The 12,804-nt window shown below is 46.0% G+C and overlaps 1 protein-coding gene across 1 annotated transcript in view; it reads right to left on the bottom strand.

Annotated features, from left to right (window-relative positions):
• LOC128873876 (AF4/FMR2 family member lilli) overlaps positions 1-12,804 on the bottom strand; it is a 98,156-nt gene that overhangs the window by 81,967 nt on the left and 3,385 nt on the right. Inside the window, exon 2 of the mRNA XM_054117843.1 lies at positions 11,296-11,883. Within this exon, the coding sequence (XP_053973818.1) occupies positions 11,296-11,357 (62 nt within the window). The 5' untranslated portion in view covers positions 11,358-11,883. The remainder of the gene's footprint in view (positions 1-11,295; positions 11,884-12,804) is intronic.

Raw genomic sequence — 12,804 nt, forward strand, 5'->3', positions numbered from 1 at the left:
AAGCAGTAGTAATAGAAGTAGTAACGAACGTTCGGTGGAATGGTGATGGTGGTGCTGGTGGTGGTGGTGGTGGTGGTGGTGGTGGTGGTGGTGGTGGTGGTGGTGGTAGTGGTGGCGCTGGTAGTAAACTTGCGTACCTACAAGCAACGCCGACGTGACGTCAGAATCCGCGCAACATAACTCATGAATCCGCACCTCGTCTACTCCTTCGTCCCGCTCTCACCACCCTAACCGCTAACCCTCCCTCGCGCGTTCAGATAGTATCGATATTACTCCACTCCGCGTGACGGACAAATTAATGGAGCAACCTCGTCAAAGGGACTCCAAGTGGGAGGCGCGTGCGTAGCTGCTCGCTAAACCGTGATTTCTTCTCCGAAATTTCAAGGGTCAAATTGTCCTGCACGATAGACCATAATTTACTCAAACCAATCACACTTTATACATGATCGAGTTAAGCCGCAATAAAATTCGATAAGACACGACAAACCATGCCCTTGTGATCTAACGCGATAGCGCGTTATACAATTGCTTCGTTTGATACACGATTTAATGATGATCCCGCGAATTACGCGAGTCTAACAAGACGACGAAACCCTTTTGAAGCTTCGACGCTTCAATTCGAGCCGATCCATCGATAACTATTCGATACCGGTTTGTTGCTGCTGCTACAAGCTCACATGCGCAGAAAACCAATTAAAGATGCTGCTGCGTACGAATACTTCGGCCGGAACCACGGGCACGAATTTATGAAGCGTATTCGCGCGGTTTATACGCTCATTTCGTGTAATCCGCATTCTAACGTTTCTCGAACCGCATCGGTCCGAGTTTCTTCATTTTTTTCTCTTCCTTACTTTTTCTCATCGATAACACCATAAACGATGAGTCACGTCTTCTGCCGTGATTCTGCGCGAGCGAACAGACAAATCCGCGTAGAAAAACGCATTAATAAATATTCGTCCGAACCGGAAATTTTCGAAAATCGAAAGGAAGAAAGAATCGATAAAACGGAGACTTTCGACAATCGAGATTACGACGCGATTCTTACTCGGGATACGTCGACACCGAAAACGACAGACAGTGAAGACAGCGAGGAAAAAAAGGTAAAGAAAAAGAAAAAGAAAAAGAAGCGACATCTTTGTCGCGGTAAAACGGTGGGATGACCCCACGCATACGAGACATTCTGCCTCCCGATGAGTATGTGGGTCGAGAAATGCCGCGCGCGCTAAATATATATCGGTGCATATACTCGCGCGTATCGAAACTGCTCGAGAGAGGCGAACGAGCGACCGGATAACGCGAGCGAGCAACCGTCTCTCCTCTCGAGAGCACACTCGTTTACCTTCTAGCGCGAGCAGTAACGGATCTGCACTAATCGGGGCCTCAAGCTCCGTAACTCTTCGTTTTTCGAGTTATCTCTTTTTTGGAAAAATATTCCTTCTCCGATTATTCTCTATATGAAATATTCCAAAATTTCGTCACTCAAAGAAAAACAAGCTGATAAATATATCAAAAAGAAAAAAAGCTAAACGACGGCTAATGGTTCTAGTATGATTCCGAGTAATAGTTGAGTTAATAAAACCAAGATGTAAGGAGTTTTCTAGAGGTCATGGTAATAGAATGTTGGTTGGTTTTTACGGTTAGTCCGTCTGTAAGCGCGAGAGAAAGAACACGCAACGCGTGTCATCTGTCGCCGCCTTTTTTCCGCCCGTGAGAGGGAAAACAAGCGGAGGTGAACCATCGACGATGGTGAAACGACTCTGTCGATGCCGCAGAGAAATCGATTCGTCGATTCGTCGATTCGTCGATTCGTCGATCTGTCGTGGCCAAGACCTTTGCTCCCAGTGCTGGAATGCGCGTGATTTACGTGCCTTTCAACAATTTTGTCCCAGTCCCCGGTCAACCGCTGCGCGTGCCCGCGCGAGCCACTTCCACGGACCGGGTAGGATGCATCGATGCACTCCGCTCGAGAGTCAAGACTCGCAATCGGACCACCTACTCGAGAGAGCCTTCGACTTCCAAACCATTCATTCTCGTTCGCGGTTAAGAGATCGTAACACGGACGTGTTTTCGAAGCTGTCAACCGTTCGTTACAAAACACTAGACGATCGATTGGCAAGTTAACGAAGGAAAAATGAAGAAGCATAGACCAGGTTAGAATTGAAAGGTCGTGGTTATCGCACGAGCGAAGAAACGGTCTACGAGGAAACCATTGTTCGCTGCGAAGTAATCGAACCAGCCAAGTTTCAGCGAGCGTCAACGATACTTCCAACGACCCACCGAACGATTCGAGTACGCGCTGGTATCTGTAACATTTCTCATTTATTTACGGCAGAGTTTACCCACGCCTGCTAACCGACCTGGCCTAAACGTATCGGATACGACTACTTTTTCTAATACCATTGTTACGCGAATTACACGTTGTTTCTTTCCACGGTTACTTCGTATTTGAAATATACCACGGTATACCACGCGTATCCCTGTCGCAAGGTTTCTATTTACTGTTCCGTTGGTTGCGGCTCGGAAATCACAGAAACTGGGAACACGAGCGCGCGCGAGGTGAAACGACAAGGGAGCGAGGAGAAACAGAGACGAAGAAGGGTGGAAGCATCCCGAGAGCCTGGATCAATGCTGTGTTTTCAAATCGCGTCCTTCGCGTTCTGTCCTGGTCCCTCCCCTTCCCCTTACCCTTCCCCTTCCCCTTCCCCTTTCGTACGCGTTACTTCCTTCTCTTTTACCGATTGTTTCATCCTCTAGCCTCCTTTTTCTTCCATCTGGACGACTAGATTTTCCCGATCAAGCGTCCATTCAACGCTAGTCGCCGCGCGAACAAATATTTGTTTCTTATAGCTTTATAAACAGTGTTCCGTGCGATCAGGATCGTCGATGATGTAACCCACCCACGATTGGAAGCGAATTATGTCCCAAATGCTCGGTAATGTACAATTTCTCTCGCGTCCAAGTTACGTGACGAAAATAATCACGCGCAGCGAAGTCGTTCGTATCGCTCGCTCGTTACCGTTCGAACAAGCAAACACTGCTGGAAGCCCGTTTGGAGAAAATTTACCGGTCAAAGGTACGCCGACTTGACTATGGAAATAACGTCCACTGATAAGAGACTTATCCAGACTACGAGGCAAAAAAAAAATATACATGTCGAATCGAGTAACCTCCTCCTTTTTAAAATCGGTTAAAAATAAGATCGGATAAACGAACAAGAACCTGCCCGCCGTTATCCATTCGGTGTCGACGAAATCGAACCGCGAAACGCGCGACGATCATTAAATTCGATCGGTGACGAATTCCGCGAAACGCACATTATGCAACCGAACGTACACGAAACGTATCGATAGAAGTAACAAAAGCGACGCTTCTCGTACTTGACCTAGATCTTTGACCGACATTTCGAAAACTTTTTGCACGCGAGCGCGACGCATACGGGGTGTTAACGCGAAAAGAGTCGAGGAATTTCATAACGTACGCGAGACTCGAGAAAATCGACGAGAAATGCTAAAATGTTCCTTGTTATGGTACATGGTGAATAAAAATAATGTTTGAAAGCATTCTTTAAAAGTCGATATTTTTGTGTATCGAGAAGGTGTGCCGAAAAAAACGAGTCGCCACACGCGCGGATGACTACCCCGTTTTGCTTTTCGCTTCCGCAAAATAGATATGCAGGACTTGGTATCTTTTCTTTTGCCTTCTTAGAATAGCGTTCTTCACGATTATTCGTCGAAAATTTCAATTTCAATTACGATTACAATTACGATTTCAATTTCAATAGAAACTACTGATTCACGGCAATTGCGTTCTTTTGTTATTCCGGAGGCACAAATTGCCGGAGGAAGAAGGGTAGCAGAAATCTGTACGCGTCGGCGTCGTTGTCGTCGTTGTCTATCGGTGAATCATGAAATTGCGCGGATTTCATGCAGCTACCGCGATTGCGTTTAGCGTTTCGGTCGCTAATTGCACGGTGAAGAAGCGGTCGTCGGAGAGGCACAATTATAATGGCGTAATCACCAGACCAGCTATTGGGTAAGAAAACTGTAATGCAGCCGCAGCCGTTCGGCACGAGGAACACGCAGAAAAAAAAAAGGAATAATAATATTACGAAGACGAGGAGGAGGTAGATCGACGCGGTGTAATAATCGTCCGCTTCTTGCTAGAATTATCGCTAATGCGCGGTTTCGTAGATCGTTCTCGACAAAGATTGCGGCAAATCGGTCGTCGCGACGATCAATCGTATCTTCTTCCCGCGCAACGGATGGAACAACGGATCGATCGAATCATTTTTCATCCAACTCCGACACGCGAGCCAAGAAACCGATGCGAAAGAACAACGATTTTCGGAAACCATTTCGTTATACTCGTTTTCCTTGTTAACAACGGTTACGTAGGAAAACAACTTTCTTTCATCGATCGATATCGATTCAAACTTTTTAATATCGGAGTCGATCCTCGTTTGAAATTTCAAATTTAAACAAAAATTTGCATCCGTTATCGTCTTTTCTAACTGGACACGGAAACGTTTTTCAAATTAAATCGACTAATCCGACGATAGATGCGAGCCTGAAATCCGGATGTTTCGACTAATCGTTGTAAGGTTATAACATAAGGCAATAACGGGTTTTCCTTTCCCGTCGAGAGACCTTGAATCCGATTTTTTACGGTTTCCGTGTGATCGCGACTACTACGTAGGTAGTAGTAGTTCTTTCCCAGCTTTCGCGACCGAGAGCTTCGCTGTTTCAAATAGTAGCAACGAGCCGATTAATGTCTTTATTTTCGTATTATTAAAATCAAATTATATCGGTAGAGAAAAGTTTCTTTGGAAATAGTATTCCGAATAGATCGAAGGAGCGCTCGTCTATTCGAAGGTATCCTTTTGAAGACACGCCACGGTTGAATCGATCTCGCACGACGATCGTCCGATATTTCCACTTTCAGAGGATACCGACCAACATTTTCTTTCTCACGCAACAACAAACAGACCGATGAGATCTAACTCGACGAGCTTTTCATCTCTCGAATAACCGACCTCTCGTAGACAGTTGATTCGTACTGCTCATGCCGCGACTTGGTCTCGCGAAAGGGAATGCTAAACGGAGGAATCGACTTTCTCTCTTTCCATTTTATGTCCGTCGCGTTATTTCGTTCGCTCATCGTACTCGAAGAATCGGTCGCATAGCGATCCTTGGCGGACCAAAGTTTCTCGCGGTCTGCACGGATTTCGAAAACTGGTACTCTAGCTACGTATAGTACGACGACCTCACTCGAGAAACTTTAACTCAAACCTTTGCAATTGATCAAATTCGCGAGCACAGCAACGAAAGAATAATGTTGGAAAAATGAGAATCGAACGAGTGACTGAAAGTAAAGGAACGATCGTCGAGCGTCGTGGATTCGAAGACAGGTTGAGCGGTACACGCGTGCCTATGTAGGTAAAGGTAGTCCGCATTTTCCCCTTCCTCTAAGTTCCTCTCTTTGTCTTCTTTGTCGTTTGTACCTCCCAGACACGAAGCGCTGCTCCGCTCCGCTTCTGGCCGAAGCGCAATGCTACCGTCTTGTATTAGGGGGCGTTCACATCGCGTCGATAACAGAGACCGGAGAACGAGGCCATGCACCTCGACACTCAAACTTTCACCGCGAACGAAACCGAGCCAACTGGCGCTTGACTCGATGTTTGCCGAAACACCACAGAAATTTCGCTATAAACACACTATTTCAAGGAAATACTTGCGGAGAAAATAGTAGCCTCCCGAGAACATCTGACCACGATAGAAGCGCTCATATCGGATGGCATTTCCAATTCATCGACCATTTTTACGGTAAAACCACTCGTTCGAAACTCTTGAAAATCTTAGCTGACGTTTAATACCACGTACGTGTACACGTGGACGATTACGATACTAAATTTGATTTTATCCCATAATGTTGCTCGAACGTTAGATCGGAGATATAAACTTTGTATTAAATTCGTTATTCGAATGAGATTTATTATTCGTTCGACGTGGTCGAACAAAGTTTTGGTGTTTCTAAATTCGTTACTTTATACCGGATGATTCACCTAACAGTCCTAACACCAGAGTCTGAAATACCTAACTCCGTTATTTTTGGCGATACACAAAACAACTACCGCTTCGCGCGAGCGCGAAAAACTAAATGGATACAGACAGAGTCGAAAGGTTTCAAAGGTAGCGACATGTTTGAACCGATGCCTGTTTCGAAACGAATGTTTCTCGTATCGAAATAAACTGACGGTTTCAAAATCGATGAAAAATAAAAGTTAAAGAAAGGGTAAAAATTGGTCGGTATAAGGACCTAATCCAGATTTATTGTGCGAAATATGTACATATTGTTCTAACCGGTTAATCGGCATTATTAGGTTAACGCTATTCCGCGCGTATATTCGATTAACCGTAATCGTACGATCCGTGCACTCGAATACTAATCGAACAATCGGTTGCTAACCGGTTAATCGGATATTCGAATACCCGTTAAAACCGGTTAAATCGAGAACGTTGCCGTGGTTCCGTTCGCCCCGTCCCATCTCGCGGCTTGGTCTCGTAACGTGCCAATATTTACGGATTTTTGAAAAAACCGAATGCAGCTGGATCTTTCGCTGGTTACAAAGATAACTCGAAACAGATACAAATTTGTATTATCGAGAAATGCGAAAAAACCGTTATCTCATTTATACTGCTTTTGTTGATAGATTTTTCAGAAATGTGCCGATAGATCCGTTTTCGAGCAGGCAAGACGATGTGTACGCGGCGAAAGATCGAGTGGCGCGTTAGAAATCCGCCGGTGAAAGTGTTAGAGTGCACGACCACGACAGCTTCTTGTGCTTGGAGTGCGAACCCAACCGCGGCGCGGCGGTTAGAATGTCCGACGGCCAGCAAGCTCGCGAGCGACGCTTTCTCTGCGCGGCAAATCGGCCGAGCGCGAGCGATTCGGTCAGGTTCGCCCTGGTGCTGAACGATCAGAGAACGAGATGTGTAAACAATGTTTCGAATCGATCGTCTTTGCCACCTCGCTGGTCTGCTATATGAAACGAAAAGAAGCGGACGACGCGCTGTGGAAGAATCGAGAACGCTATTTCGATATTTCTGTACGCGGCAATTCTCTTAACTCATCTTCGCGGAGGATGCTCGTGCCTCTTTTATCGCCATTATCGACGAGCAAATATATTTTCTTTCCCTCGTTCGTTATCGGGCACTCGTAATATCACGGGCCACTTATCGATAACGCGAAGAAAATTTGAGTAGTTTGTTCGAACAATCGAGTGACTCCGACAGTTCCGATCGTGAGTGCAGCCAGCCTTCATACGTGCCAAGGAAAGCGACAAGAACGGAGTCCGGTGGGGACGATTCACGGACGGAACGACACAGTTACGTGGGCGTTGCCGCAACGATCACTTCTTGCTCGCCAAAACAATCGGAAAATCTATCCAAACAGATTTGTTTGCTTTCTAGATGGAAACCGCAAGCCTATCCGTGTACTCCAATTTTGATCGCGTTACGAAAAATTGCTCGTTGGACGCGTCCGTAAAGTATCGTTCTCGGCTCGATAAAACGAAAGCTACCTAACCGGCTCGAATAGGCCTTCTCTGCCTTGGCGATCGAGCAACTCTATCACCGATCGGCGGTCCAAGACCTAACAAATTTAGGTGTCGGCAAGTAACTTTTTACAAAGACTTTTCAAGCAAAGCTGAACGCAAAACTTGCACTCTAAACAGCTGGTGAAAGCGCTTCCAACAGGGCTTTCTCTTGGACGAAATTATCAACAGCGGCCTGACGAACGCCTCACTGCTTTTGATTCGCGTAAACACGCCAAACTGATTTATTCCCGTTCCCCGCCCGAAATTTTCAAATTTCATTGGTCGTACAAAGAATCGATACACGAGACTGATTTATCAAAGTCGCGTCATTCCAATATCTAAGATTAACCGTACGATTCAAATACAGCATATTTATATTACTTTAATATTATTATTGCACGAATTCGAAAGGCTAACGGTTCTCCACAACGGTAACGTGACTTTCAAGATGCAATTATGCTTACCGCGTTATTTGTCCGGTGATACTTGTTTGCTGTATTATACATATTTGTCATAAATTTGCTCGTGCCGTCCAGCGCGAACGAAAACATTGAAACGTACGATGCCGCGACACTCGGATCTTATTGTTAGAGCGGACCGTATTATCGTCACGTTTTTCCGTTCGTTAAGACGAATTCATCGATCCAGAGGTAAGTCGGGAAGAAAAAACAGGCTACCGTACCAAGAAAGCTGCATACCATTGGAACCCTGTGGTTAAGATAATGAGAAAAGAAGTACGGCGCCACTGGTTGGCTTGCCGGCCCTCGTTTCATGGCTCTCGTTCTCTCACTTTTTTCCTCTAACTTGGCTAACGTCACATGCCTGCTAATACAAACACGTGCAACGCCGAACACCACCGACTATGTATTCATTTTTGCCTAAAATCTTCTTCGAAAACCGTGTTAACGTCAACGTCGTTAGGATATATCGTAAAGTAGTAAGTATACCATTAACGCAACGGATACTTTTAGCTTTTACATAATAACGTGAATGCTTGACGAGGATAACGCTGGAGCGTTTCTTCGGTATTTGCCGTGTACGAAAAAGAACGAAGAATCGAACGTGTTAATCGATATTTTTCAAGCCAGACGGACCGAACGACCAGAGAGTGACCGATGACGTACGGACGACAATACATATACCCTTTCCATGATTCTCGTTTCGAATTACGTATACCTACACCATTGCATCAAATATTTGCTTACTTTCAAAGGAAACGCGACAAGCATGGAACGATTCGATAATTTGCCGCGACAATGTTTACATAACATCGACGAGGTTCACCAAGGAACCTTGAATATCGTATAACGCCATGTTCCGTTAAAGTTCTTTCACGGCAGCTTTCGCATCCGAAATCCATTTGGTGGCCGCGTCGCCGTTACCGTCGTCGTCAGTCTCGTATCCGCGCACAATCGCGTTTCACCCTCGGATTAAGCCATAAAGTTATCGAGTCGCTAATTAATTACACCTATTAACGCAATTACTTCGATCCGTTTGAATTCGCGCGAGACGAAAGCCCAGGAGGGCCGCAGGATTTGTCTTTCCGACGCCCTCTGGCTGCGAGATAATCAAAATAAAAGGGCAACCGCTATCTTCTCCCTTCTCTCGCCTGGCTCGACCTTTTCACCCTATATCCGTGCGTTTGCTTTCCACCCTTTCTCTCCCCTGCGGTTTCTCATTATCTGGTCTGTATTCCGCACTCGTTGCAAATTTGATACGAGCAGAGACCGACGACAAATAGCGGCGGCTATTCGTAGCAATTTTCGCAATCATACGATCAGCGTCGAATCAACGCAACGTAACATCGTACACGTTTGTTTCGATTAAAGTAACTCCAACTGTTTTCACTCAAAGGACAATTTTTATTTAGCCCGGTTAGCAACTGTGATCAAAGAATACTCATCGCCGCGAGACGAGTGAATTGGCCGATAATGAGAAGAGAAGGGCGGTGCATCCAGATTCAACACTCACAGCGTCTCCCTCTCACTCACCGCTCTCTTTGAAACAAGAATACCGTCTCATTCGGTTGTTGACGCGCGTACCTGACATGCGTTTCGCGCACGTACGCTCGTACCAAATTGTCCAACAAACGCAGTTGCTGAGAAAACTCGTTAGTTGCGTTGGCGTTGGAGAGAGAATACGTTTAGTCGCGGACGGTTTAATTCCACCAGGGACCATTAACAGGTTATGTGCTCCGGGCCAGAAGCATAGTCGATATTACGCACGCGTATAAAGCTACAAACGTGGATTGCCCACGAAAATCTATTCGGAAAACAAGAAATTGGCATTTCGAATCTGTCGACGGCTTTACCTCGATTAATCGTACTTATTGTCCGACGAAGCGGAAATAGTGGCTCCAAACGATACCTATCAGTTTTTTAAGTCACTGTCAGTGTCAGCTGTGATGCACTCGTCACGTTTTTTCATCTAAGCGAATGTGTGCACGCGCGATTTAAATTTCGTGATATCCTTTTAACGCGTTCATTGCCCTCATTGGTTTACACGTCTATCGTTTGTTTGACTACGCGTCGACCAATTATCATATCATTCTATGCGCTTTGCTTGACGCGACGCGACGCGACGCGACGCGACGCCACGCCACGCGACGCGTTCGCTAGTAACGCGAGCTCAACTGTGCTTCGTCCATTAACGACGATTGTCTGATTCGAGCCGCAAAATTTCCTACATAAACGATGGCTACTTCCATCGCGTCGCGTCGCGTCGCGTCGCGTCGCGCTACGCGATATTTGTAACTTAGATTAGGTCTAGGTCAGATCCAGAATAGCTTGATTCTCAACGGATTAGAGAACAGCTGCCGAGAGTACACGCGCAATCGGAAAGCAGATGTAAATGGAATTATCTAGGCATTACTAGGTGTGAGAGCTGATAGTGCGCGCACTCCGTGTATCTCGCATCGTTAATCGCGCAAAACGTACGTACCTACGTAAACTACCATGCATCGAGACACCATCTTGCCGTGATCGTTGTCGTCGCTGTTTATACAACACATGCCAACAAACGATTTACCGTGTATTCGATACTTTAATTCGAAACTAAAGTTTTCTTTATCGAACGCAATACCGTGGACAAGAAAAGTTTCAAATGGATCAACCGATTTACGATGACCGTTAACGCTTGCAAATCGCGTTAGAAACGAATCGTTTAATTTCCAAGATAATCGATCGATTATTTGATTCGATTCCAACAATGGAGCGTCCGCGAACCTCAGTCGAGAACTCGAGCCCCAAGCATTTAAAGACAGAAGAAAACCAACCAACAGACCGGTTAGACACCAAGGAGATCAAGCCACTCTGGTCGAGTAATCGGGTAAAATGAATCTCTCGTGTCACACTTTCCTCCGATCGCAGTTGCGGTCGTGAACGACGCTGACGTTCGAAACGACCGCTCTTTGCAAATTTCCAGACAAATCGCGCAACGCGACTCCAAGACATCGTTGCCCGACGAGAAACGTTACCAGTATATCGATAAAACTCCCATAAAGAATAACGATAGAAAAACTACAGGATAAATTCGTTCGGTGAATATACATACGAGTATATAATCGCATCGTTACGTCGAACGTGTCGCGATTGTATCTTATTAAATGGTTGTAAATTGTAAACGTTACATTCGTTTGTCACATAAGAAGAAGATCGTATTGGTATTATGAATGATATGAAAAATTTGATATCGTATTGTACCTGGATAAGGTGCCCTTGAGTAGAGGATTTCTGTCGTCATAGTATCCACCGGACGTCGGCATCTTCAAGTAATCCAAGCAATGGGCACGTGGCACTTGGCACTGACACTACGGCACTGCATCACTGTCGCGTGATCTGCTAACTTTCCATTCACCGTACCCACGTTATATGGCTACTCGGTTTTGCTAAACGCGCGACGCAACGCCACGCGACGCGACGCGACGCGACGCATCTTTTTTCGTGGAAACGACTATTCGACTATTCGACGCGCGGTAAAAAAATAATAGGTACTCGACACTCGCGTGAACGCATATCACGGTACCAGCGTTACATCGCCGACTCGACGACCGCAATCTATCGCAAGTTACGTGTTCAACGATCTCCTTGAAAAAGCATCTGGCAGAGATAACGGCTGGACAACAAACACTGTCAACAAGTCGCTAATAAGTCTTACTGAGCGACTCTCGCCAATTATCTAGACGAGTTTCTCATTTTCTTCAATGTGTAGTACGATACGCTCGAAGACGCTTGAAACTGACCGTTAAGCGACATCGGCGATCCGATCCTGTCTTCGCGCTTGGTGGCCACCTAAAGGCAGAAATTCTCATTTAATGAACACCATTTCCAAGCACGTCGCGGTCGTTTCTCCCCTTCGACTGCTGGCCATGCCGGCGAGCTCCCTCGACACGTCCGAACACTCGGATCAAACATGGTCGACTACCAAACAACAACCATCCCTCACGCTCTTTAGCATCGCCGGACCTCTCCGATGCGACACTCTCGAAAACTTGGCCGCATTGCTGTACGAGATATGTTACGATTGAAATTTTCTGTTTCCACTTTCTCCTTCTTCTCCACAGGTACACTCTGTAATATCGATTATTCAATCGAATCGGTAAGATCGATTTGCCTCGAGTTCCGTACGAATCAAACATTCGAGACACGTTTTTCGTATGCATCCACCTGATGCTGAATGACGATCATTCCTTGCGAAAGTGGAAACGGTTGTATGCATTGGCGGTACGGTTGGCGCGAAAACCGAGATACGTTTTAACCTTTTGGGTGAAAGTGTTCTCGCCGCGCGCCATCTGGGAAACATCGAGACGAGTCCGCGTGTATTTTCTCATTTTTCGTGCGATCTTTGGAACGCGAACAAATTTCGAAATTTAGATCGAATACCGATCGAATACATCGTTCGTGGTTAAAGAATAAGGTTATGTGGAAATTGTTACAGTGCACGCGTGTCTTCCAGGCTTGGGAAACGTTGAGATAAGTGTCACGGTTGAAAGCGGAACGTGCCAGGTGAGTCCATCAAGACCGTCGTTTATTTATAAACTAAGGGAACCCGGGAGAAACCGCAGGATAGACGGAGGCCAACGTTGCGACGCAACGCGACGCGTCCCTCGCGTTCGGTTTACCGTTCGTAAACTACACTCCGCGCGTACTCCGAGGACCACGTGTTACTTGTCCGATCTTACGATTGGCCGTGCCACTCCAACATGGCGCAAC

This window comes from Hylaeus volcanicus, chromosome 3 (genome assembly GCF_026283585.1).
Source record: "Hylaeus volcanicus isolate JK05 chromosome 3, UHH_iyHylVolc1.0_haploid, whole genome shotgun sequence".
In the NCBI taxonomy this organism is placed as follows: domain Eukaryota; kingdom Metazoa; phylum Arthropoda; class Insecta; order Hymenoptera; family Colletidae; genus Hylaeus; species Hylaeus volcanicus.